This window comes from Lampris incognitus, chromosome 14, assembly GCF_029633865.1.
Source record: "Lampris incognitus isolate fLamInc1 chromosome 14, fLamInc1.hap2, whole genome shotgun sequence".
NCBI lineage: Eukaryota > Metazoa > Chordata > Actinopteri > Lampriformes > Lampridae > Lampris > Lampris incognitus.
In genome coordinates this window covers 15,866,262-15,894,152 of record NC_079224.1, presented here as the reverse complement: position 1 = coordinate 15,894,152, position 27,891 = coordinate 15,866,262, and the positions used below count along the sequence as shown (strand labels likewise).

General features: G+C 44.6%; 1 protein-coding gene across 1 annotated transcript; it reads left to right on the top strand.

Moving 5' to 3' along the window:
- The first annotated feature begins 227 nt into the window (after positions 1 to 227).
- myom1a (myomesin 1a (skelemin)) lies at positions 228 to 27,611 on the top strand. Its single transcript, XM_056292776.1, has 37 exons — positions 228 to 319; positions 1,396 to 1,590; positions 5,880 to 6,020; positions 6,353 to 6,536; positions 6,849 to 7,006; positions 7,247 to 7,339; positions 7,466 to 7,554; positions 8,383 to 8,427; positions 8,535 to 8,696; positions 8,795 to 8,956; positions 10,687 to 10,828; positions 11,776 to 11,975; positions 12,068 to 12,124; positions 12,331 to 12,455; positions 13,226 to 13,409; positions 13,842 to 14,016; positions 15,153 to 15,274; positions 16,840 to 17,036; positions 17,340 to 17,466; positions 17,855 to 18,039; positions 18,370 to 18,484; positions 18,582 to 18,738; positions 19,063 to 19,169; positions 19,600 to 19,644; positions 21,143 to 21,279; positions 21,599 to 21,743; positions 22,104 to 22,163; positions 22,291 to 22,358; positions 22,502 to 22,627; positions 24,045 to 24,132; positions 24,271 to 24,309; positions 24,538 to 24,643; positions 25,660 to 25,823; positions 26,050 to 26,086; positions 26,351 to 26,373; positions 26,923 to 26,978; positions 27,215 to 27,611. The coding sequence occupies exons 2-37, from the start codon at positions 1,451 to 1,453 to the stop codon at positions 27,476 to 27,478; spliced, it is 4,425 nt and encodes a 1,474-aa protein (XP_056148751.1). The 5' UTR covers positions 228 to 319; positions 1,396 to 1,450; the 3' UTR covers positions 27,479 to 27,611.
- Positions 27,612 to 27,891: the final 280 nt, after the last annotated feature.

The following is a 27,891-nucleotide window of genomic DNA, read 5'->3' as shown; positions in this document are numbered from 1 at the left end:
GTGTGTGTGTGTGTGTGTGTGTGTGTGTGTGTGACCTACTGTATGGCCTACTCCAAGGCGTGGAAGAGTTGTCTTAGCTCCTGTGGACTGTCTCCTGGTCTCATCATGGTCTATATTTAAAGTCGTTCCAGCCTTAAAAGGTCGTGACGGCGTCCTCAGCATTCTGCCGAGTGGCAGCATTATTTTTGTTCAGTGGACCGCTGCGCCGTCCACTGCCCCTCAGCCGAGCTGCTTTGCCTGGATTCGGACTTGCTTTAGGCTACTTTCGGAATTGCATCCGGATTTGCCTTGTTTTGTTTTTGGTGAAACTTTAGTTTTGGTAAGTTATTGTGTCCTTTTTACTTGAGTCTTTGTTTAATCCTGAAAAAATTATAGTTTATGAATTATAGTTTATGCCCTTGAGATTTCTGTGAATATTATGAAGGAGGCCATTCAGATCTAAGACCTTCTTTCAGTCATTTTATTCGTTTTTAAATCGTTTATGTTGATATTTGTTTGATTGAACTAATTTAAGTGTCATCTGTAACACCAGCTGCCCAGGTTTTGTCAATGAGTTGTCATTTCTGTATAGACTAGACTGCATGTTCAGTGGACAAGAGATGACTAATTGCTTTTAACAAACTTTTTTTATTTATTGTTGGGTTGTTTTACTGCTGTACTGCTTTTAGTATCTGCAAGGCCATGTTACAGTCTGGGCTATCTCCAATGTCAGGTTGTTAAAGGGAAAAGTCAATTTAAGCTTGCAGTGCAGGTGTGTTACTGTATTTTATAATCTAAGTCATTGCTACGTCTCGATGCATGGGATATGTTATTGCTGGAGAACGAGGCTCTCGCCATGTAATAACGGGGTTGCGTGGTGATCCCACCACACATGTTGTTACAGCAAAGGAGGTGTTTGCCATATTTCGATGCCCCGAGTCATTCTATCACATTATTGCGTATCGCCTTTTGTCACCCAGTTCAACACAAAAGATGTCATCATCTTCCAGAGGCTTCTGAAATGAACATGACCCTCCCACTTTTAGATATGCTGTCTTTCAAGGTGGGAAATAAAAATCAGAAATAGGGAACAGTGACTGTTCTCAGTGTAAATGCCCCAAGTGCTGACAACGTGGGTAACATGATGCCGCTGTAGGTGCTTATTTGCTGCTTCTTCATTTAACACAGTAGAACTAAAACTTAACAAAGACCAACCCAGCCTAAAAAAGCTAATGTTTAGGCGTGCTATGACACAAAAAACTTATCACCCTAATAGTCCCCACTCGTACTTATTTTAACCACAGTCCAACCCCCACCCCCAAACCAACAGATACCTAAACCCCAACTCCCAACTGAACCGAAACCTGTATAACTAATGAACCAATCTGTGACAATAACGCTGAGATTGGTTTACAGAGCGGCTAAAGTAAAGATCATTCTGACATTGTAAGTTGGTGGAGTGGCCCTCAGGATGTCAGGATCCGTTCACCAGTCCCAGAAACAGCAGCTTCAACAGCTGGAGCGGCAGCATCAGTTTGAAAGCAGCTATTACCTCGGCACCAAGTCATCCGTTAGCCAGAGGTCTTACGCTACTCACAAGAGCAGCCATAGGTAAGAAAGAGGATGTGAGTGAAGCCGACCCCGGGGCCCAAAGTACTTTTCTGAAACAGTTAATATTTGGAGGCGGGGCATGCTCTTGATTCAAACTGTCGCTCCCACGGCTACAGATCGTGAAGAGAAATAAAGTGAATCAAGTTGGCCTCTTACAAATATTCAACAACAGAATATGTGCTTTGCCCCGGTCTGGAATGAAGTATTGTCCACTAGCTACAGCAGTGGGAGATCATGCATCTCATGGTGTGTTCAATAGAGAGCAAGTGCTATCCCTCTGCTGGTCTTCATTTACACTGTAGTTGGAGTTGTAACTCAGTGTATAACAGCTTTATTTTACATATATATGTTTACATACAGTCAAACACAACTAACTTTGAAGTGATTATTGAAGGAGGGGGTATACATGAGCAGTGCTGCAAATGTTCATCCTCATACCTGCAATGTGTAAATGTCTTACCTGACTTGATACAGCTGTCTTGTTCAGCATCTTACATTTTTTTAGGCCCTGTATTTACAATCATAGTGCAACTTGGAAGTTTCAATAAGGGCTCCATCCTGAAATGTAAAATCTCAACTTTTGAATGGTAGAACATTCAAACTTTTGGACCCTTCTTGGAGTATGCACCATCTGCTCTCTGGAGAATTTGTAGCAGGACATTATGTTGCATGGAAAGGTTATAATCATGAACATATATATATATATATATATATATATATATATATATATATATATATATATATATATATATATATATAATGTTCTGTAACTCACTGTAGCAATCAACTGAAAGCTCTCCACCATCGGACCAACCACACCATAATTGGAGCACACCATCGGGTGTGTTCCAATTATCAGGGCATCACACTGCTTTGCGTCCTTGGGAAAGTCTACTCTAGGGTGCTGGAAAGGAGGGTCTGACCAATTGTCAAACCTCAGATCCAGGAGGAACAATGTGGATTCTGTCCTGGCCGTGGAACAGACCAACTCTTTACCCTTGCAGAAGTGCTGAGGGAGGCATGGGAGTTTGACCAGCCAGTCCACATGTGTTATATGGACTTGAAGATGGCTTATGACTGTGTACCCTGCATGGGGCACTCCGTGGGGGGCACTGCGGGAGTATGGCATACCGGGGCAGTTGCTACAAGCCATCCAGGCCTTGTATAACTAAAGTGAGAGCTGTGTCCGTCAAACACATTTTCGGTGGGTGTCGGACTCCGCCAAGGTTGTTCCTTGTCTCTGTTTGTGATATTCATGGACAGGATCTCAAGGCGCAGCCAAGGTGAGGAATGTGTCCGTTTTGGCAAACTCAGAATTGCATCTCTGCTCTTCACAGACGATGTGGTTTTGTTGGATTCATCAGAACATGACCTCGAACGCGCACTGGTTTGCAGCTGAGTGTGAAATGGCCAGGATGAGAGTCAGCACCTCCAAGTCTGAGGTCATGGTTCTCTGCCGGAAAATGGCGGATTGCTCCCTCCAGGTGGGGGATGAATTTTTGCCTCAAGTGAAGGAGTTCAAATATCTCGGGGTCTTGCTCATGAGTGAGGGTAGGATGGAGCAGGAGATTGACAGGCAGACTGGTGCAGCATCAGCAGTAATGCGGACATTGCACCGGACCGCTGTGGTGAAGAGGGAGCTGAGCTGGAAGGCAAAGCTCTCAATTTACCAGTCAATCTTCGTTTCAACCCTCACTTGTGGTCAAGAGCTTTGGGTAGTGACCGAAAGGGCGAGATCGCGGATACAAGCAGCTGAAATGAGTTTCGTCCGTAGGGTGTCTGGGCTCAGCCTTAGAGATAGGGTGAGGAGCTCGGACATCCAGAGGGAGCTCGGAGTAGAGCCATTGCTCCTTCGCATCGAAAGGAGCCAGTTGAGGTTGTTCGGGCATCTGATTAGGACAGGGAAAAAAGTTTTTAATATATTGCAGTACAGGCCTGTTTCATGCGACGCGCACTCGTCAGCTGCTAATGTGGTTAAACGAAGAATCATACAGTTTACGTTGCCCAGTGTCACGCCCCCTAAATTCGGTTCGTCAGCAACCAATCAGATGAGGAAACATTTAAACTAACGACCAATGGGGTCGGTATTTATGACGCACAGCAACCTAATGGAGGGGTAGAAAACACACACACATAATCTGTAGGCACGGGTCAAGATTTTCGTATCGGAAGCGTTTTGGTTTCCGTTTCCGTTTTAGTCCGGGTTGTATTGACCAATCACGTTTGAGTAGGAGGCGACGTTTCCAGGCTCATGTTTTGGTTGCGTGTTGGTAACAGTCCATGTGGGGAGCAAAAGAGGCGGAATGCATTGGCCGAAATGTCGTCCGGACCTAAAACACCTACAAAAAGTATCAGTGTTTGTGTATTGTGTGGACAAACGTTCGACTCGTGTCGACTACTTGTGAAACAGTCTAGTCGTAGACCTCGTCTTTCAACTCCAACTCCATTCTCGCGTCTCAAATTGCTAATCCGACTGCGAACAATGACGGGCGCACGGAAGAGGAAGTCATAATAGGAAACGGAAGCGAGCAGCTAGGAGCTACACCGGAAGCCCCGAAACATTGGCCGTTAGCCCCAGAGGCTAAATCTTCGCAAAGTCGTCATGAGACCATACACAACAGACGTTCAAATGAGTATATCTTATTTGTCTAGGGGCTCATGTAATGTTTGATTTGGATATAATCTGCCACAGAACAGTATGAAATACTTAGATGTCAGATTAGGGTTAATGGATAATACCTACTATTTCATAGCCTACACTTTCCCCTATAAGTCTGTCACAGGGTGAAATGGCCGTTTTGAAACAGTCATCATATTTCTTAACATGTTATCTGCAGAAACCAAGTGAAAATCCTTTGACGGATATAATTTGATTTATCCCGATCGCTGCCTCAATATCAGTGTATTACAGTGGTTCTCATTTGTAATCAGTTGGGCCCGAAGTTCTGTTGGTTTTCTGTTCTACCATTTATTTCAGCCTCCAACCGTGGAGTTTTTTTTTGGGGCTGTCACAGTAGGTGAACGTATTGACATATCAAAGGGAGTCCAAATTCAATACTTGCCAAGCACCACTGGTATCTTTTGTTGTGTCACTTCCACTTGACAACATGTAATATGGCGAGAGCGCCTTTGTTCTTTGCACTGCAGGGCTCGCTGTACATGCAGGAGCCATGCTTCCCTTTCCCAAAGGGGCTCGGGGAAGAATTTGAGCTGCAGTGAATGGCTGCCAGAGATATTCAGAGACAGCAGGGCTATTTCTGTTGGATGGACCAGATACGTTGTCATTAGTTCACTGTACAGGCACTGTATGAATGTAATTTAATTCTAAATCATAAGATGTTGTAATATGACACTGAGGTTGGATAGTGGCTTTCTTTTTGTTGAGCAGACCTGTGCAGTATCCATATTTATTTGCAAAATAGGCCACTGTTGGTTATCAGAGAGTCATTTTTCTTACTATATACTTGCGTGATTTTTTCCCCCTCCAGTTACTTTGGTAAACTCAGGGGTTTAGATGTAATATTTGAATGGAGTACAGGAGTACAGTTTAGCATGCTATGCTGCCAGACCCCTTAGGGCGGACAAATGGAGGCTATAACGGGCTTAGCAGGTATTTGGAGTGAATACAGAGGCTTACCACGCCCTACTACTCCCATTATGACTATTTATAAACAAAAACACAGACAACAGAAAGACTCTGGGAGGCAGATAGGCACATTTATGTAATGTGGGACACGGCCGTAGAGGGTTGACATAAATACATTACAAATGGAGTGGCAATGTGTTTCGTGTTGTGTGCAGAGCCATTACGCTTATATTATTGCAGCTAATGTATATACAACAGGTAGGTGAACATACCGCCGCACATATCAATTCAATGCATGCCAGAGGGAAATTCTTCCCATCCTCCTATTGCAGATTTTAGAAAAATTGTCCAAAGTTCAACAATAGTTAGTACCCAAGTAATTACCAAACCATACCATGCCATATTATTTATTACATGCCATACCTGGGTAAAGTGGCTAATGCAAGTGATGTTTTACATATTTGTTTTAATCTGCCTGAAGTATCATATTACCATATAGCATCGGCACATTTAAACAATGTCAGATCATTTGTCACTCGCAAAGTAATAGCCATAGAGTTAAGCCCAATATCCTCAATTACTTGTGGTTGTTGAAACGGACCACTCTGGCCCTTGAGTAGTATGAATCAAATGGGCAAATACTAACCAGCCCAGGTCAAGGGTGATTTTGTGGTGTAACTCTTGTCTCTTATTCACCGCTCAGCCTGAAAACCTCTGTGAAGACAGAGAAGGGGCAGGAGACGGTTAAATTGAGTTCTGTAGCCAAGAAAGCCAAGCACTCCTATCTGGCCATGGACACAGACAATGAAGTCATTGGATACGTCGTTCCTGTATTCAGGACCAAGTGAGTAAAGTTAAGCATGAATGTGAAGAGAATAATGATAATGTATCTGTGGTAATGAGGATGGTAATAATAATGATAATGATGATGGTGGTCACCATGGCGATTGTACATTACATCTGACCATTTGAAATTTAAAAAAAATGACTCTAGAGCACTCATTCATAAACAGAGAGAGATGTAACTTGCCTGTATTGTATTCATGGAAGAAAGTGTTAAGGAATGACGTGTTTTAACTATGTCAGTTTGTGGTACCCTGTTGCTTTCCAAAGACATATTTTGTTTCACTGCAAACCAATAACGTCCTCCCACCTTATTGGCCTGTTGTGTTGCAGTCATGATGTAGTGCGGGGTCTGTCGGAGGCACAGGAGGAGGTGAGAGAAGAGGGGGTCCACTACGTGGCCATGAGGAACCTGTTTTTGAGGGAATCCAGGGAGGCTATGGAGTTCAGAGTGGAGAAGAAGACCAGAACGACACACGTCAGAGAATCCGCTGAGCATGTGGAACTGGGCAAGACGGTAATGTTCTGAGAAAATGTGTAATGTGATGTTAAGCTGTATGCGATGTAATTCCCATACTCAAAAGTTAAGCCATATCAAGCCTCAATTTATTACAATAAGAACAAGAATAAATAACTTACTAAGCGTAAACAAGTTTTGTTTGGGCGTGTGCCATGGAAGGTCAGGAGTATGCAGGTTTTCCATGCAACCAAACACAACACCAGCTGATTTCAGTGATTAACACACCTTTAACTAAAGTGACAGACTAATAAGTGAAACTCGTCTGACCGCGGGCTCACCCCTCACTATTTATTCACTCTGGTCCTACAGATGGAGGAATGGACAGAGTTCCGTAAGAAAATGAACCCGGACAGTCTGACCCACCCACCCGAGTTCATTGTCAGGCCACGCGGACAGACTGTCTGGGAGGGCAAGACTGTCAAACTGCATTGCACTGTAGCCGGCTGGCCCAAACCTAGGGTTGCTTGGTAAGAAAAACATGTGCCAGGCTCACTGATCTCCATTCCTCTTTGATTCACATGATATTTATACTGACGAATGAGGACCAGTCTGTGACATAGCTCAAGTTATTATCCGAAGCCCTTATCGTCAGCCAAGTCCACTGGCAATTTCTCTGTAATTTGAACACAAAGATCATCATTCATTTGCAAACTGTGAAGCCAGGAGCCAAAAGATACCTTTTTTTCCCCCTTGTTTCTGTCCCCAAGGTACAAAAACAATGTGCTCATTGATGCCAAAGCCCACCATGAGAAATACACAATAGAGAGCAATTACAACATGCACTCCCTGGAAATCAAGAAGTAAGTAACCAGTAAAACACAGTGACTGCTATAAAAATTCGGATGTTTTGCATTTTATAATAATGATGGATGGATACTGCAGACTGATAAAACAGGTGAAAAAGATAACTTGTAATTTTTTTTCAGCTGTGATTTCTTTGACACAGCACAATATCATGCCTCTGCCCTAAACATGAAGGGAGAGTCCTCTATAGTGGCTACCGTTGTTGTCAAACGTAAGTTGCTTTCTTCTTTAATTAGACCGATCATTATTGAAATTAATCAGCATACCACCTTCCGCTGTAGCATGTGCAAAGTTCCTGCCCCCCATTGTGCCTTAAAGACATCATACCGACCTCTAAAGGATGACATACACGTCCATATAACAGATTCTGGATCCAACCCTGTTTCAGTTCCTTGTAAAAATGCATAGCAGCGCAAAATATTTACCTTAATCTATATGTACAATGCTCATATTGACTCTTCCCTTTTGAGGATTACTTTCTTATGCATTTTTAGATTGGTTAAGGTGTTTGATTGGTTATGAAGCTGTATTAAAGAAATTGCTAGCAATTGTTAGCTTAGCATAAGCCATTGCTGTTGTTTGCCCCTGCCATCTACCGGCTAATGAAGACAACATTCGACTGAAAAAAAAAACAACCCCAGAATAAAACATCTTCAAGAATAGAATCAGCCCTAATATATATAGCCCATTTGAAAGCCTTCGAAGCCCCCAGGCGTCAAATAACACTGTAGGAAGTTGCTCTTCTTGAGAGTACCGAGACTGAGAAGGAGGCGGTTGTTACAAAAATGGAAAAAAAAATAGATGCGATGAAAATGCTCGAGTATCAAAAACAAGAGTTGATTTGTCAGACTTTTTCAGTGTGCTTGGCTTTCAGGTTTGTGTGCTTAGGTATCAAAAACTCCCACGCTGAACAATAACTGGGCGAAATAAGACAATGTACTCATGCTAATGAAAAAGTGATCATCAAATGTGTATGATAGAGGTTTTATCGTATTCATGTCACTGTTTCGAGGACACTGACCCACATCTTTGTTTCCAGGGTTCCAGGATGGTGAGGAGAAAGGTCCCCTTGACCCTAAACCACGTGAGTCGAACCCGTTTAAGCTTTGACTTAAATTTAACTAAAATGAAGGAATGCTTTCATCTTATGTTACATTTACTCTACATTTTTCTGTCTGCCCCTTCTTCCAGATGGTTTCTGCCCTGAGCACGGCGTTACATTTGAGACAGCCATCATTGACAATTTCGAAGTAGCCTTTGGGCGTGAGGGTGAGACCTTGAGCTTGGGCTGCACTGTCATCGTTTATCCCACCATCAAGAAATACCAGCCTGACGTCGTTTGGTACAGAGACTGTAAGTGGAATATACAGTTATATGAAAAAAAAAATCCATTATCTGTAACCACCGGACTACATGTGCACCGACCACACGGTTTTTTGTTTTCTAATCAGCTGTTGCTTTGAAGCCGTCCAAGTGGGTCCATAGCCACTGGAGCGGGGAGCGTGCCATGCTCACCCTCGTCCACCTCAACAAGGAAGATGAGGGCATGTACACCCTGCGTGTCAACACCAAGTCTGGCTTTGAGACCTACTCTTCCTATGTGTTTGTCCAAGGTAAACCCCTGCTGGATACTCTAAAGGGAGAATGGCTGTTCAAAAAAGTCCCATAATTCCCAACACGGGGATTGCTGGTTCAAATCCCCGTGTTACCTCCGGCTTGGTTGGGCATCCCTACAGACACAATTGGCTGTGTCTGCGGGTGGAAAGCCAGATGTGGGTATGTGTACTGGTCACTGCACTAGCGCCTCCTCTGCTCAGTCGGGGTGCCTGTTTGGGGGGAGGGGAACTGGGGGAATAGTGTGATCCTCCCACGTGCTACGTCCCACTGGTGAAACTCCTCACTGTCAGTTGAAAAGAAGTGGCTGGCGACTCCACATGTATTGGAGGAGGCATGTGGTAGTCTGCAGCCCTCCCCAGATCAGCAGAGGGGGTGGAACAGTGACCGGGATGGCTCGCAAGAGTGGGGTAATTAGCCAGATACAGTTGGGGAGAAAAAGGAAGCAAAAATTTAAAAAAAATCCCATAATTCAACACTCATCATTTGAAGAAAGCGGCATGTATTATTAGAAAATTGTTAATAGCTCAAAATCAAGACCAGTTGTGGCATGTTAGTACAGGATGGAAGGTAACATAAGCCCTTAGCTGACAGAAACCTAACGGACTGCACCGACTATATATTTGAGATACTTGACAGCAGACTTGAATTATGGTCATTTATTCATTTGGTCTTCTAAAATAGATGGATAACATTTGGAAATCGGACTCTTTTACTGCATCTCATCGCACACATTTTTTTTTTTTTTTTTTTTTTACCTTTGTATGGAGTCCTGTGCCGTGCAAAGACAAAACAGCTGATGTGGAAATCTGTGCCCTTTTAAAAGCCAGCCACACAGATCAGCGAAACCACAGATTGCCAGTTCATATGCATGGTTTTTAAAGAGAGAGTATGAATTGCAAAATGCTGACACTGACATCAAACTGAGGCTGCAGATCTCCACACCGCCGGTTTTGTGTTTGCACCTCGCTGCCCACAGCACTGAAACTGCAGCGATACACCTCAAAAGTAGTGCTGCACGATTTGGTGAAAAAGTCATAGTGTGATTCTTGTGGACAATATCGCAATTTGTGATTGCGATATAAGAAACAAATTTATACATACACAAATGATACAGATTTGTTGTGTTACCATGACATGTAGAGACTTTCATTTTGCATGTTTTACACAGTTTTACACAAGCTGACATCGCGAATGCGATGAGAGTAATCGTGCAGCGCTACTCAAAAGCTACTGTCTGGTTCCTCATCTCAGGGTCTGTGCTGAATTCTAAGACCCAGCGGTGTTGTATTTTTGCAGTGTGGAGCCACACATTTAAAGTCACTGGAGAGCCGGATTTGGTTGAGAAAGTTCCAGGGCTCCTGTTTCCCCGGGACTTAACTACCCCCCACCCCTCATGTCTTGAAGTGACACAGCCCTCTCCTCATGGTGTTAAGTTACTTCCAGGGAATGTCGCCTCTATTTATGTCTCCACATCAGCAAAACCAACGGAGAGAGAGTGACTGTAGTGAAACAGTCAACGGTAGCTGGTTTAAGCCCAAGAGAGAACCTTATTCATGACGTTTAAGAAGGTGAAACAGCAGAAAAGTTTCCACCCGTTCTGTAAAGGCTCTGTAATATAGATGTCGGTCAAAGTTACAAATAGTACCCGTGTGTTTGTGCGCACGTGTGTGTGTTCTTTGGTATAATTGTGTGTGTGTGTGTGTGTGTGTGTGTGTTTCTTCGCCAGATGCTGAGGAGGAGGTGGAGGGGGTTCCCGTAGCTCCGCTAGATGTGCACTGTCATGATGCCAACAAGGACTATGTGGTGGTGACCTGGAAGCACCCAGCAGTGGAGGGCAGCAGCCCCATCTTGGGGTACTATGTTGACAGGTGGGCTGCCTAACTCCTCGTCGACGGCTCTGCGCCATTCTCCGTATGTGTTTGACCATCTGCAAAACACTTCAAGCGTTTATTCAGCCGGCGTTTTAGTCATCAGCCCTGAGGAAAGTACTGAAACGTTTGCTCGATAGGTCAAGTCAGTTTTATTCGTATAGCCCAATATCACAAATTACAAATTTGCCTCAGGTGGCTTTACAGCAACACAACATCCTGTTATTAGACCCTCGCATCAGATAAGTAACAACTTCCTAAAAAACTAAAAAACAGAAAACCTTTAACGGGGGAGAAAAATTAGGAAGAAACCTCAGGGAGAGCAACAGAGGAGGGTTCTCTCTCCCAAGGCGGACAACGTGCAATGGATGTTGTGTTTACACATAAACCCTTAATAAACGTAATACACACTTAATAAACACGAGTATTTTGCAGAAGTAGTGCGTGGATGATACTTAAAATTATGTTATCTCTGCACATGCACTGTGAACAAAGGTTTGTAGGTGCGAGACCTCTGATAAAGTGCCTACATTTGATACTTGAAAGACCGTTTATCTGCATCAACTATGCAAAATCATATGACGGTTGTGCTGCATTATCCTCTGCTCTCTATTGCTGTAGTGAATTTGAATGTACGTGAGCCTTAGTTTTTGTTTACATTGCACTTATATATAATAGGATAGAATAGGATATTCCAGTCAAGAGTGAATTTCCCTCTAGGATAAATGAAACATCTATCTAGCTACAACTAACTATGTCATGGGTGAACAAGCTGAATGAGAGGTAAATAGTAGCTCTGCAGCAGCTACATAACAATGGAAGCCAGGCATGTGTCTAAAATTGCCTCATAAGCTGTCTACATTGCAGGGATGTTGTCTAGGGCTTATCAGCTCTGTCGTTGAATTTTGCAATTGACTGTTAATTGTTTTATGTATGTGTATTGGCAGGTGCGAGGTGGGCAACCACCACTGGGCCCAGTGCAATGATGCCCCAGTCAAATACGCCCGCTTTCCCGTCACGGGGCTTGTGGAGGGACGCTCTTACATCTTCAGGGTGCGGGCCCTGAACGGGGCAGGAGTCAGCCGTCCCTCCCGTGTGTCCGAGGCCGTGATAGCCATGGATCCTTCTGACAGAGCCCGCCTGAGAGGTAAGAGTGACACTGGGGTTGTCGGAGCATTGTTGATATACTGCTATGCAAGACCACCAACAAAACGGTTTAATCTGTCTCTTCTTTCACAGCCGACCCATCAGCTCCGTGGACTGGGATGATCAAATTCACCGAGGAGGATCCCACAGGTACGAAACGCCGTTCTGGCAGTTATCACCGAGTAGACGGGAAATGAGTCATCATGTCTGACATTTCAAGCGCCAGGTGGCTCAGCATATGACATTTCATTGACATTTTGCAGACTTAGTTTTTCACAGGAAGCCCAACGGAGATAGCTTAGCCCCATATAAAATGACTTCCTCCGAATGATGTTAGTTGCTTTATGTGTCCTCAGTGGGTGTGGTCCCAGGAGAGCCTAGTGATGTGGTGGTTACCGAGGCAACAAAGAGCTACGTGGTGCTGGGATGGAAACCCCCTGTCCAGAGAGGTCACGAAGGGGTCATGTATTACATCGAGAAGGTGAGAGGAGACGGGATAACTCACCTCGAAATGTGTTGCTATGTGTTGCCACCGCTGTCTGTGTGCATTTGTCTTAATTATGAGGCAGCGCTACAGACCCATTTCACAGTCAGAGTTTTTCTGCTGGAGGTATATGAAGACTGATACTTATAAATATTGGGCCTCAAAGTATCATTGCTCGTTATAGTAGTTAGATATCCATTTCAATGGGTGTCCGGGTGGCGTGGCGGTCTATTCCGTTGCCTACCAACACAGGGATCGCTGGTTCGAATCCCTGTGTGACCTCCGGCTTGGTCGGGCGTCCCTACAGACACAATTGGCCGTGTCTGCAGGTGGGAAGCCGGATGTGCATATGTGTCCTGGTCGCTGCACTAGCGCCTCCTCTGGTCAGTTCAGGCGCCTGTTCAGGGGGGAGGGGGAACTGGGGGGAATAGCGTGATCCTCCCATGCGCTACGTCCCCCTGGCAAAACACGTCACTGTCAGGTGAAAAGAAGGGGCTGGTGACTCGACGTATTGGAGGAGACATGTGGTAGTCTGCAGCCCTCCCCGGATCGGCAGAGGGGGTGGAGCAGTGACCGGGACGGCTCGGAAGAGTGGGGTTATTGGCCGAATACAAAAAAAGATGTCCATTTCAAGACAATTTTAGATTCTGTTTCTGATCAGTCTAATTTTGCCAGGGATTGTAGCCCCAAGCAAACCTCTTTAACCATTCAGTGACAGTCAAGTCTGCCGTTCCTCTGACATGTCGCCGGCCCTCCTTCACTCCCAGTGTATCTCAGGAACAGACAACTGGCAGAGGGTAAACACGGGTATGCCAGTCAAGTCTCCCCGCTTTGCCCTGTTTGACCTGGCGGAAGGCAAGGCCTACAGCTTCCGCGTGCGCTGCTGCAACTCTTCCGGCGTGGGTGAGCCCTCTGCTGCCACCAGTGACATCACTGTCGGAGACAAACTCGGTGAGCCGGCAAGACACTTCTGGCAAACACAGACTCGAACCTTCTGACATTCACACGCTCGTCAGCTGGTAAAACTTCTAACATCAGTAGTCCTCCTAATATGTCTTCCTGATTCTCTTTCCTGTTTTTCTTTTTCTCTCTCGCTCCCTCTTACTCACAACTTGTTTTGGTAATGCAAACCACACACACACACACACACACACACACACACACACACACACACACACACACACACACACACACACACACACACACACACACACACTGGTGTTGGCTAGAGAGATGAATGTATAAGTCTACTGCTGGAATTTCACAGCTTTGAGTCAGGTTTTACAGATCTGTGAAAGGGCATTGTTAGTCCAGAAATGACCCTCACAGCTTACAAACTCGAAAGTGTTAACTAAAGTTTTAACTCTCCCTGCTCTCTAACAGAGCTGCCCTCAGCCCCGGGCAGTGTTGTGGCCACCAGGAACACAGACACCTCAGTAGTTGTGTCCTGGGGGGCTTCGAAGGATGTCAAACACCTCATGGGCTACTACATTGAATGTTGTGTGGTGGGCAGTGATGTCTGGATGCCCTGCAACAACAAGCCTGTCGAGATGACCAGGTACCTCATCGATAAACATCTTGCTGAGTTAATAAAAATAAATAAATGGGATGAATAAGTTTTTTAAGTGTGTTACGTGCACAGTGCAAAACAGTATGCAGGATGTTGCCATCTGTTTTTTATAAGAAACAATTTCATTGCAAAGACATTTGAAAGCTGCTACAAGGAGTTTTTCATCAGTCTCTCTTAAATGTATTCATTTACCCCCCCCTTTTGTTTCTCCCCAATTGTACTTGGCCAATTACCCTATTTACCAAGCTGCTCCAACCCCTCTGCTGATCCGGGGAGGGCTGCAGACTACCACATAAACATATTTACAGACATTCAGTGGGTAGCCAGATTAGGGTGGGTAACAGCTTGGGGAAAGAAACTGCTTTTGAGCCTGGTACTGCAGACTCTGAAGCTCCTGTAGCACCTCCCAGAGCGTGTGGGGGGGTGTCCATGGTTGGGGTGGGTGGGATCTCTGCTGATGCTGAGACCCCTTCGAAAGCAGCGTTTGTGTGTAAATGTCCTTTATGGCTGGGAGCTGGGTACCGGTGATTTGCTGGGCCGCCTTGACGACCCGTTGCAGAGCTTTCTGGTCTACTGAGGTGCAGTTGCCATACCACACTGAGATGCAGCTGGTCAGGATGCTCTCTATGGTGCAGTAGTAGAAGTTGGTGAGAATTTTGGGGGATAGATGGACGCTCCTCAGCCTCCTCAGGAAATGCTGGCGTTTTTGGGCCTTTTTCACAAGGGCCCAGGTGTTTGATGTCCAGGAGAGGTCCTGGCTGATGTGGACTCCAGGGAATTTAAAGCCGGAGACACACTCCACTTCCACCCCATTGATGTGTATGGGGGAGTGGCTGCAGCTTCTCGACCTCTTAAGTCCACAATTAGCTCCTTTGTCTTCAGCAGAAGGTGGACATCGATCTTTTTGACAATGAAGTTGTTCTTCCACAATACATGACCCATTGCACAGTCAACAACAAGCCCAAACCTGTTGTAGCAGCTTAAAATATAGTATATGTCATTGATGTAAATTGACTCAGGTCAATATAAACAAAAAAATCACCTATCAGGTAAAGTCTGTCATGACAGAACTGATCGTACAGATAATATGACATGACTGATTTTTTCCCCTCGTCTTCGTTTAGGTTTGTTTGCCATGGCCTGAGCACAGGGGTGAACTATGTGTTCAAGGTGAAGGCGGTCAATGCAGCTGGATACAGCCACAGCTCCCCTGACTCTGAGGCCGTGGTCGTGAAGGCTGCCATCTGTGAGTATCTATCTCCATGCATGCAACCTCAACGAGGATTTTCCTCGCCATGTCCATCACACTTCTCATTCAGTGTTTTACCGCATCATTCCGCAACTTCTTTTTTTAAAACCTTTATTTATGCAGAGAACATCTGCCCAGCGTGCATATTCTTCTTCTTCACATTCATATGTTCAGACACATTCAGCTGTAGTCATCTCATGTCGGCTTTTGATCAGTGAACTTTTCCCATATTCATTCATATGCATGACCATTTTTCATATTCGACTCTTCTGAACCTGTTGAGGCCCTTTTCCTCAACCATCCTACTCCACTGTCCTGATATATCCAGCTCTCGACTCTAAATCCTTCCATAATTCTCTTTGACATTTCCATGCCCTGCTAATTGGCAGTTTAATATAATAATGCAGATATTAATCTATCATGAGGCATTGCATTTCGATGTTGTTTGCATGTAACTGGCTCGCTAATGGTCACTAACACCTGTCTCTGGAGTTTGTCCTGTTGTCATTGCTTTTTTTTGTTGTTGTTCCAAAGCTTACATCTGTTACTGAATAAGACGAATTACTTAGTATGGTTACTATTACTGTGGTTTTCAGTGTAAATTTGTCTGTGCTTGAGTTCTGCTTTGCTATGTGATAACTCTTCAGGAGTGCCTGTAGGTGCATGGCCACGATGAAGACTAAAACATTAAGAGCATGAACATAACGAGCGTCTCATCAGGCCCTGGGAGTTTCTTAGAACAAAGGGTGGCCCGCTTCTTGTCTACAGTGTAAGTACTTTATCAGTAATGACCACCTGAGAAGAGAGCTTTGTTTGTGTTTTCAAAGCATGGAGCCTGCTGTAGTGTACTGCCACTATGGCTGTAATGGCTAATTACATTTTAACAGGAAGCTTTCAAATTCTGTACAATGTTTGGTGACTCAGGTGGCATGCTTATTTGCTGTTATCAGTCCAAATACATTAAGCAGAGATGGGATGATTCAAGGGCGGCACGGTGGCGCAGTGGTTAGAGCGGTCGCCTCACAGCAAGAAGGTCCTGGGTTCGAGCCCCGGGGTTGTCCAACCTTGGGGGTAATCCTGGGTCGTCCTCTGTGTGGAGTTTGCGTGTTCTCCCCGTGTCTGCATGGGTTTTCTCTGGGGGCTCTGGTTTCCTCCCACAGTCCAAAGATATGTAGGTCAGGTGAATCGGCCATATTAAAAAATTGTCCCTAGGTGTGAATGTGTTGGCCCTGTGAAGGACTGGCAGCCTGTCCAGGGTGTCTCCCCGCCTGCCGCCCAATGACTGCTGGGATAGGCTACAGCGTCCTGTGATACCAATTGGGATAAGCGGCTTGGATAATGGATGGAATGGATGGGATGATTCAAATCAGAAAACTCTCATACCTGTCATGTTCTGAAAGGTTATTTTAAATGGAAACCATGGAACTTTTTCAAAGTCCTGAAATCAATAACCTCCCCAAAATTTACTACACCCTCACTCTCTCTTTAAATACAAAAACTTTTTCTTTTCTTTTTTCAAATCTACACCCTAATGCTTATCCGGGGGTCTGTTCTCCTCATAGCCATCTCTGGAAAGCCCAGCCATGTAACCCTGCAGGAGGCTGCCAAGGACTACATGGTGCTGAGCTGGAATGCGCCAGCCGATGATGGAGGAGCCGACATCAGGGGTTACTTTGTCGATTACAGGACTGTGAAGAGCGGGGTCACCGGGAAGTGGCATGAGATGAACCACCAGGCTGTCACCACCACCTCTTACAAAGTAAGGAGCGCTGATTTAAGGATTCCCTAGGAACCTGTTATTCTACTGGAAGTCCGTGGAATAATGGAGAAGTTGTTAACCGTCATTATAAACAAATTAATTATCGGCTGTGTCTTGTCAAGCTGGCGAGCAGATCGACTTGGATGTGGTGTTGTTTTATAAATGATGAAACAAATAACGGCTCATCTGCTTTTTAAATTGATTTTGAAACGAACAGCTGCTCTGAGTAATATTATCTCTGTATTTTGACAGTGTGAAAATTTCCTTTTAATCAACGCTTATCTGTTTATTGTTTGTCCTCAGGCTGAGAACCTGAAGGAGAACGTCTTCTACCACTTCCAGGTGCGTGCCATGAACATGGCAGGTGTGAGCAAGCCTTCTCTGCCCAGTCACTCTCTGGAGTGTAAGGAATGGACCCTCACTGTGCCAGGTATGGAAAGAGGACCTTTGTGTCAGTCTGTTTTTCTGCTTGGAATAATAAATATTGCCACATCGACAACAGCAACTTACATATTATCACAGTAAAAAAATGACACGTGGTACTAGGAAAACAAGACACAGGAACCGAGTGACTTACAGCCACCTGCATCCTCACAGCAAGTTCAGAATGCAGACCTGACTTGACAGTCCTATAAATTACCACCCACATCAGTTTTAATTTGAGATTGGGGAAAGTCATAGTGTCTGCTTTCAAAGGGATTAAAAAAAATGACAGTGTTTTTAGGATTAACCATGACTAGTTGTGAGGTAGTCAGAAGTCAAGGTAAGTTTTGTAGTGTACTAACTAACTGCTGTTTGTCCCACCTCTCCTCCATAAGGGGCTCCCCGTGGAGTCCATGTGCTGGAGGTCCGTGACACCTCCCTGGTGATCCTGTGGGAACTACCTGCATTTGATGGCCGCAGTCCCGTCAATGGATACTATGTGGACGTTAAGGAGGCATCGGCTGGAGAAGACGGCTGGAAGGCCCTCCATGAGAAGGCCATTAAAGTGAAGTACATGAAGGTGAGGAGAGGGATTACATTCTTACCTCTTTCTTATTATATGACATTATGCATTTCTCTTTGTGAGAGCTGATGGATAGTTCATAGTGGTTACATCTCCTGAAAACAGTGAAGACTTGCACTTTGCCAGGCAAGTGCTTCATAAATCCCTTCCAACCTTTGTAGTATAAAATGAGACATTTTAAGAAGCTATGCATGTGTCGCTCTGTTTAAGGGCAAAATGGTGAAAGGGTATTTCTTCATTTTCACATTCAAAGGCAGTGGTCATGCATCACAGTGAGGAACATGTATTCAACTGTTTTTCTCTCCGTTTCCCTCGATGGCATTTCAGGTGACTGGTCTGAAAGCTGGAGCATCCTACGTGTTCCATGTGCGTGCTCAGAATCTGGCTGGAGTTGGAAAGCCTTCTGCAGTCCTAGGACCTGTCCTGGCCCAGACCCGTCCTGGTGAGTAGGACTGTTATATAACCGTCACACACACACACACACACACACACACACACACACACACACGCAGGTAACTCTTTTATTCTGCCTCTATCAGGCACCCATGAAATTGTTGTGGACGTTGATGACGACGGTGTGATTTCTATGATATTTGAGTGCTCCGACATGGCCGAGGGCTCTGAGTTCGTCTGGTCCAAGAACTACAAGGCCATCACAGATACCTCTCGCCTCACTGTTGTCACTGAAAAGGGCAAGTAAGTACTGCCTGTTGTGCATACAAGACTGCCCGGTGGTCTGCAGCGAGAATGTTTCCCAATTGATGTCCCCATAACCTGTCTCCTCACATAGCTCCTCCACCTGTTGAGGTATTGTTAGGCAACATACTTAAATCCTACTGCCTTCAGGGGTGCTGCGCCAGCTAGCTGACCCTGCGAGAAAATAGGATGCTCCCCTTTGGGAACTGAATCCATCTTTGCAGCACTATAACTTCCATAGTAACTAAACAGTTTTGCTCTGCCTGTAGTGAGTGTATGCCTCCTGTTACAATGGTTTCCTATTCACCCCCACGACCTCTCCAGGTCCAGAGCTATCTTCAACGATCCCTCCCTGGAGGATCTGGGTATCTTCTCCTGTGAGGTTACCAACACTGATGGCATCTCCTCCAGCTATACTCTCACCGAGGAGGGTGAGTCAGCCTTCATTCTTGGCTCCCTGCTCCTATGAGATGACCCTGTGTTCATTTTTTAGTCCTTTTTGTTTGCGCAACATCATTACTGAAGCATCATGCATTCCTCTCCCTGGTTTAGTCCCAGCAGCTCCTTTTAAATTGAAGGCATTGAAGGTCAGGTCAAAATTTATTATGCCGCTTTGCTTTCAGAGTAGGTGTGAGCTCAGCGATGAAGATGACCCTTGGCATTTTTGACAGTCAAAAATAAGCATTTCTTTGTATGGCAGTAGTAAACGAGTTCTTTCTGTCTTTCTGATGCCTTTTAAAATGCAGATGCAAGGGTGACACAGTTGAAGGGAGGTTAAGTAATTACACAGCTGCAAGTTGCAAGAGGAGTAAGAATGAGTGAACTGTATTCACCTATTTTATCACTGTTGTTGCTTAACAGGTCTCAAACGTCTTCTGGACATCAGCCACGAACACAAGTTCCCTGGTAAATATCCTACTAGATCACATGTTCTCTCAAGACCACATTGTTTGTCATTGAAGAAAACTATAGCATGCATCTATCGGTGTTTATAGTTTTTGTCACTCTGATAAAATACAGTATCAAGGGGGCTCGGATGCTGCAGCAAGCTAACAAGCTACCGTCCTAAAACTGACAGGGTTCCCACTCTTTTTGGGAAATCATTCTCCAGGACATTTCAAGGACTTTTTCTGTGACTTTGTCTTGGACATACATGACAGTCGTTGCTCAAAAACGGTCACATTAGTTAGTATTAATTTTCAGTGGAGGGCGTCCGGGTAGCGTGGCAGTCTGTTGCATTGCCTACCAACACGGAGATCGCCAGATTGAATCCCCGTGTTATCTCCGGCTTGGTCGGGCATGCCTACAGACAAAATTGGCCCTGTCTACGGGTGGGAAGCCGGATGTGGGTATTTGTCCTGGTCGCTGCATTAGCGCCTCCTCTGGTCGGTCGGGGCACCTGTTCAGGGGGGAGAGGGAACTGGGGGGAATAGAGTGATCCTCCCACGCACTATATCCCCCTGGTGAAACTCCTCACTGTCAGGTGAAAAGAAGCGGTTGGTGACTCCCCATGTATCGGAGGAGGCATGTGGTAGTCTGCAGCCCTCTCCAGATCAGCAGAGGGGGTTGGAGCAGCCACAGGGACAGCTCGGAAGAGTGGGTTAATTGGCCCGGATACAACTGGGGAGAAAAAGGAGGGGGGGATCCAAAATAAATAAATAAATAAAACTTTCAGTGGAAGCCTCAAACAGTCTCTAAATGGACTGTAATCCATCAAATATGACCTGTGAACTGCTGAGGAAAGCCTCCTTTATATACTCTCCATGGGAGAATGGCTTCCCATTATAAACAATGCACTGTATGACTTCATAGCAGCCCTCTGTAGCTTGGTTTTTCATGGCACATCGAATTGTAAACACGCTGCTGTGCTTCCTGTACTGGGCCATTGTCCTCGTGATTCATTCAGTTTTATCAGCCTTATCTTTGACGTTTTTCTCCTGCCTTGTTTCACAATAAGACAGTATTGCTTCTGCCATCGTCAGTTGTTCTTGACATAAAGCAAAAAAGAAAGCTAGCTAGCTATGCTACGTTGTCACTAACCCTGTACTGCTGTGCTCATCGGCAAATCAGAGGGAGGGGGGCATGATAGATCACATCAATTGTGTGTGCTCTCTTGCTGTCAAAAACAATGGTTTATTTTGAGACTAATTATTTCAGTATTATTTTAAATTGAATTGTTCGTTTAGTTCACCATTGGGCTATGTTTTTTATTTTTTTAAAAAGTATATCAAAAAAACATGTTTTATCGAATTGTTCCGCGTGCCCATGTTAATGACCTCGCGTGCCACCGTGGGCATGCGTGCCACAGGTTGCCGACCCCTGGCATAGTGGTTTATAATGAATGTACTACTGCTTTGTAAAGGCTGTATCAGGCTCACACTGTTCTCACTGCAATGTTGTCCAGTTATTCCCTTTAAGACTGAAATGTCCATGGAACTACTGGAGAAGGGCCGTGTACGCTTCTGGACCCAGGTGGAGAAATTTTCCTCGGCCTGCCAAGTGGAGTATGTGTTCAATGATGTCATCGTCACAGAGGGAGAGGTAAAGGACAATACTACCCCTCACCAAGTAACGTATCAAACTAACAAACCAAAGCACAGTAAAGGAATATGCTACTGAATAACTAGTATAAATACACGTTAAGATTGAATACATGATTTTTTTTCTAAGCTCTTATCATATCAGAATCAGAATCACATTTATTGACCATGTAAGTTTTCACACATATGGAATTGGATTCTGGTTTCGTGGCTGAGTGTACTTAACCATAGAATATAATGTGTGATATTGTTTTATGTGTCCACATTGCACATCATATGCGCATTCTTAAAACAGATCAGGATGCCCTTTTTCTTTTCAGAAATACTCTATGAGCTTTGACAAGACTACTGGCATCATTGAGATGTTCATGGACTCTCTGGAGGTCACCGATGAGGGTACTTTCACCTTCAACCTTGTGGACGGCAAGGCCAAGGGTACAACCAGCCTGGTGCTTATTGGAGAGGGTAAGACTCGTCATCCAAATTCATCCCCCTTATCGATATTGTGCTTCTGTTGAAAATAGTAGTGGGATTGCAGCAGGTGTTTCTCCTCGGCTGAGAGACTGTAGACTGCTTTGTATGTAGAATGACTTTCACACAGCGTGTTCATCTCATGCTATGCTGGAGGTAGTTTAACAGGGTGTCCATTAGGGGGCAGCAGAAGACGAGCTTTCCTCACTTGACTGCGTCTTTGTTTTTCTTTATTAATAGCATCATAAATTGATAGATTTGACTGTTTGAAGTAATGTGATTTTATACTTTGTCCCATTTTTCTGCTCCACTCAGAAATTGTGTAATGTTTTTGCTGCTGTCGTTCTTTTCCAGAGTTCAGAGAGCTTCAGAAGAAATCCGAATTTGAAAGGGCAGAGTGGGTCAGGAAACAAGGTAAGACATTTTAGATATGGGAGATGACTCTTTTTAAGTAATGGAACTCAAACACTCAAAAAGAAAACAAACGGACATTAAAATGAAGTTTCGCCACTGAGGCCGTCTTTTCTCCGTCCACCCACAGGTCCTCACTTTGTGGAGTACCTTGATTTCACTGTCACCTCGGAATGCAATGTGCTTTTGAAGTGCACGGTAAAAAAAAGTATTTCAGTGTCATTGGGTGGCTGTACTATTCCTATACTTGACGTTAGATCAAGAGATCAATGTAGCCTAGTAGAGAAATGGCTGACACACTTGTTTTTTCCCTCAGCCCTCTCATCACTCTTCTCCAACAGATAGGAAACATCAAGCCAGAGACTAAGATTACCTGGTACAAGGACAAACTTGAGATCGAAGAGGATGACGAGGACGCCAAAAAGATCGAGAAAAACGATGTCGTGTTGACCTTTAATATTGGAAAGGTCAGGCAGTAGGAGGGAGAAGCATGTCTTATTGGGAGCTGCCAGTTTATGGGATAGAAAGCTACAAGCAGTGCTTTTGGTGCTGCTACGCTTCTGTTGTAGACACAGACTAGACGCTACACTGCTTACCCTCCCTCTCTGACACACGGGCTCATAAATGATGAAACTGTTAAGAATATTCATATTTCATCGTAGCGTTCTGTTGCTATTGGAACTGGCATGTTGGCATGTTGCGTTATTGGAAACGGCCGATATCGGGCACAGTCATTTAATGATGCAAGTGAAGAGTATTTTACCCCTAAATGTATATGAAGTTTTATATGAATATTTGACATGTTCACATTCCACAACATTTATGCCCATATATCCTAAATATATGGTTCACCCGTGTGTTGAATTACTACACTTATCTGTCACGGTAACTTTTATATTCAGTCTAACTTCACTGGCCGCTGCATTCACCATATTCAAATATTCAGCTTATACTGAGGATATGAAAATCAATATATGGGCGACACGGTGGCGCAGTGGTTAGCGCTGTTGCCTCACAGCAAGAAAGTCCTGGGTTCGAACCCCAGGTTTGTCCAACATTGGGGGTCATCCCAGGTCGTCCTCTGTGTGGAGTTTGCATGTTCTCCCAGTGTGTGCGGTGGGTTTTTTCCGGGTGCTCCGGTTTGCCCCACCATCAAAAAGACATGCATGTTAGGGTTAATACTCCTGTTTGTGCCCCTGACCGAGGCATGGCAAGACGAACGGGAGTTGGTGCCCGGGTGCTGCGGCTGCCCACTGCTCCTAGCTACCCAGCTAAGATGGGTTAAGTGCAGAGCGTAATTTCCCAACGGGGATCAATAGAGTATATCAAAATAAAAAAAAAGTCATCCGTCAGTCGCCGCCAGTGAAGTTTGACTGATGTTAACCCATTAATTGGAGCTGTTTGAACATGAGCAACAAAGAGAGGGTTGGAGTTGTTGCATGAGCTCAGGAGCGGCGGCCTTGCTCACTGCCACTCCTGTCAGGGGCGCTGGCATTAACTGGCTTATCTGTCTAATTTACAGTGTGTTATTAAGCAAGAGAAAGAGAAAGAAAAGGAAGCAAAAAAGAAACCAGCCGCGGACGTTCCCCCACCACCGAGACCCAAAGTCTGGACAGATACTTTGCTGCCATAAGTTGCCACCTATTAACTGTCCATGTGTCCTCCTTGTCTCACCTTTTCATATCGATGTTCTCTCTAAAGCCTGCGCCATCCTCAGCAGGAGAAAAGCTTGCCTTTTCGGTTTACTTAGTCTCTGTCGTGCCCTGTCTCAACTGTCTGTTTTATTTGTACCAAGAATTATCTGGAGTCCCCTCTCTGTTCAAGATAGAAGGGAATCCGTTGCTTTCTCTTGGACGCTAACGTTGCCTTTACTTCAAACTGCAGATTTCCAAGCAGGATGCAGGAATTTACGAAGTCAGGCTGAAGGACGAGCGAGGCAAAGATAAGAGCACGTTCAATCTGACTGATGAAGGTGGGTTTTCTTTTTTTCCGAGCTTTACATATCCACCGCTTTGAAATTATAAATCTGTACCGCGGATTCTGTCAGAAAAACAACATTATATATTGCATATTATTAAGTCTTCTAATTAACATTCTCCTCTCTTTTCAGGCTACCAGGCTGTTATGAATGAGCTGTTCAGGGTTATTGGTGAGCTTTCAAACCATAAATCAGCCAATGTTAATGTGCTGTCCTGTCTGTTTCTGGCTAACTCATGCTTTACTTTGGACAACAACTCATAGCAAACCGTACAGAAAAAGCAAACCATGCACACTTTTTCTCATTTCTCATGGTTAGAATGACCATCTAAAGCATGCCATATTGTATTTTGAACACCATCATTCTCCACATATAATCCATGTATTCCTCTCCCTTCAGCCAACTCCTCCACTGAGGTCAGCGTGCTCAGTACTGAGCATGGCATCATCCTCTACTCCAATGTCACTTACTACACTGAAGAACAGCGTGTTGGCTGGCTTCACAAGTATGTCCGTCCATCACATCCTTTTTTCTTTGGACCCCCCCTCTTTTTTTCTTCCCAATTGTACCCATCCAATTACCCCACTCTTCCGAGCTGTCCTGGTCGCTGCTCCACCCCCTCTGCCTGTCCGGGGAGGGCTGCAGACTACCACATGCCTCCTCCGATACATGTGGCATCGCCAACTGCCTCTTTTCACCTGACAGTGTGAGGAGTTTCGCCAGGGGGATGTAGCGCATGGGAGGATCACGCTACCCCCCCCCCCCCCCCCCAAACAGGCGCCCCAACTGACCAGAGGAGGCACTACTGCAGCGACCAGGATACATACCCACATCTTGCTTCCCACCCGCAGACACGGCCAATTGTGTCTTTAGGGATGCCTGACCAAGCCAAAGGTAACACGGGGATTCGAACTGGCGATCCCCATATTGGTAGGCAACGGAATAGACTGCCACGCCACCCGAACGCCATCCATCACATCCTTGGGACACATATCACACCTTTTCCTGTTCTTCTGTCTGGCATACACCGCTACATAACCTCGTGAAGATGTAATGGTCAGAACAAATAAGATCTAAGATCTAAGATGTCATGTTGCCCATCCCCCGTCAGGGATGGCTAACATGACATCCACCTGAGTCTACAAATTAAGGTCCTTAGTAAAGACTATTGGTTGAATAACAGAATCAAGTGTGTAACTGCTTGGTTGGAACAAAGAACTGCACCCGCACCTGCCCTTTCTGGATCATGTTGCCCACCCCTGCAAGTGGTATGTAGAGCTCAGAATCATCATGTATCCCATTACAGGGTCATGATTTTTCATCAGTTCAGGAATTTCAGACATGTAACCTGTAAGAAGAAGAAGAAGAACCTCAATGAAGGGATTGTCGCTGTTGACCTATTTTGATGCTCTAAGTTGTTTTTTTTGTTGTTTTGTTCTGTTTTGTTTTTTTTACATACAACCAGACCTCTGCTTTAAATATGCAACAGAAATCATCCCCATGCGCTTTTCTCTCTATCAGAGATGCTAAGATCGCCAGCTCGGACAGGGTGCAGTCCGGTGTCACGGGAGAGCAGCTTTGGCTCAAAATCAATGAACCCACTGAGAAGGACAAGGGCAAATACACCATGGACATCTTTGACGGCAAGGACGGACTCAAGAGGGTCTTTGACCTGTCTGGAAAGGGTATGTGAGGGCGTTTTAGCGGAGTCAGAATGACAATAGCACTTCTGATTCAGATTTTTTTTCTTTTTTTTTTTCTGAAATGGTGCATGCATTTCCCACATTACTGTCTGGCACACAAAAAAACAAGCGTTGGATCACACCTCCTCTGTTTACAATTCACCCATTGTACGCTAGCAGTAAATTGAACCTAGCTGTCACATCTGACTTGCTGTTTGTTTTGATGCAGCATGGGAAGAGGCGTTTGAAGAGTTCCAGAGGCTGAAGTAAGTGGACAAACTCATGTGTTGTGAGCCGGCTGTTGTGTAATTCGTATATTTCTGGTTGTATGACTAAAGAGGATATGTTTATATAAAAGAAAAAAGTGACCAGTCATCTCAAATTTAAAAATAAGTGTACTCTGTGTGCCCTTTTAGAGGCACCCCACTCAAAGTATATTTCCCTGCATTGTTAAATATTTAGAACAAAAAAAAGCCCTAACTCGCTTTGAGATGCTTCTGACAATGCCTCTGTCTCCTTCCTTCCTTTAGAGCGGCAGCAATTGCAGAGAGAAGTAAGTGGTGTAAATGATGTAGTAACTTTTTCTTTTTCCTGGTGTTAGAGGCAGCGAAGGTTTTAATTAAAAAATATTACAGGATTTAAGTGTGGAAACGATGTATGAGGTCGACTTACATTAAGACCCATATCTTTCTGAAACAGTTAAGAATGTCTGTTCAGGAGAATGACCTGTCAACAACTTTGAAATACAGGCATAAAGAAATAAAAAAAGGCTGTACTTGGGAAAAAAAGTCTTAAACTTGAATGGATATCTAAAATGGCAGCATGTGTCAACTACAATTATTGCTGGTTATACATGCAACAAAGGCATTTTATATTCATACAAAACTATTGTAATGCATTTGAGCATATTTTAAACATTAAGTCATACTTGGCCATTTTCACAGACTGACAGTTTAATAAACCTACTATGTTATATGTTTTCCTCCAGTTAACTGAATCTACAGCTGGAGATGGGTACTTCTGTATATAACATTGTATGTGACCGACTGTGTGAATGGGTGTTTGCTCATTGGCTATCTCTTTTATTATGATTTCTATTTAGACCGTGCTCGTGTCATTGGAGGCTTGCCAGATGTGGTTACAATCCAAGAAGGCAAGGTAAATAGATTAGATATAGTCCCTCTACATAGTCACTGTGTTTATGTTTTTCTCTCCCTCCTTTATCACTTCTTCTGTCTCTTCCTTGTGACCACTGAAGGGAACTGCCTTGTACTCCTATGCTGCATGACACAAACATGACACATGAATTCATAAAAAAAAAAGACTGACATGCACAAATTCATGAAAAGAAAATAACAGAATAGCAATAAAGCTATCTCCCTTCTCTCTTCTAGTCCCTGAATCTGACTGGCAATGTGTGGGGCGATCCTACGCCTGAGGTGTGCTGGGTGAAAAACGACAAGGAGCTGCAGTCCGATGACCGCTACACCCTCAAGTTTGAGCACGGGAAGTTCGCCAGCATCACCATCGCTGCGGTCAGCACGGCCGACTCGGGCAAATATGCCCTGCTTGTCAAGAACAAGTACGGAAAAGAGGCCGGCAAGTTTACCGTCAGCGTCTACTTCCCAGAGGATGAGGAAAGCAAGGAGAAGGAGTGAAGGACAATCTATTTTGATAAGAGAAAGCGGATGAGGAAGATGGATGGCCAGGCCATCTCCAAAGCCTTTTACCTCAGTGCATGTCTGTGTACCAAAGCAGCCTAAATAAAAGATGAATCTGGGTAGAAAATGACAACGCTCTCCCCTCTGCTTCTTTCATGCACTTTGCTTTAAAGAGCTTTCGGCATTGCTGGTCATGGATGTGAGCGTGGAATGTTGTAGCGAGGAAAAATGTTGAGGAAGAAAGTACATGTCTACCTGCAGATGCTTGAGATGTCTCCTGTCACTTGGCTGCTATCAGTGTTTTGTGTAAAACCAGAGATGGTTGACCTGTTTAGTACATTAGTCTTTGCTTGAGAAAGAAAATGTTAACGCAAAGCAGTCACCATCTTACCACACTGTTATAACGTTCA

Bases quoted from the DNA above. Each gene is read 5' to 3' on its own strand.
- myom1a (XM_056292776.1), top strand. From the start codon at position 1,451: ATGTCAGGATCCGTTCACCAGTCCCAGAAACAGCAGCTTCAACAGCTG. The intron at 17,037-17,339 runs GTAAGGAGCGCT...GTTTGTCCTCAG, and splicing joins TCACCACCACCTCTTACAAA to GCTGAGAACCTGAAGGAGAA. The intron at 21,280-21,598 runs GTAAAGGACAAT...TTTTCTTTTCAG, and splicing joins TCATCGTCACAGAGGGAGAG to AAATACTCTATGAGCTTTGA.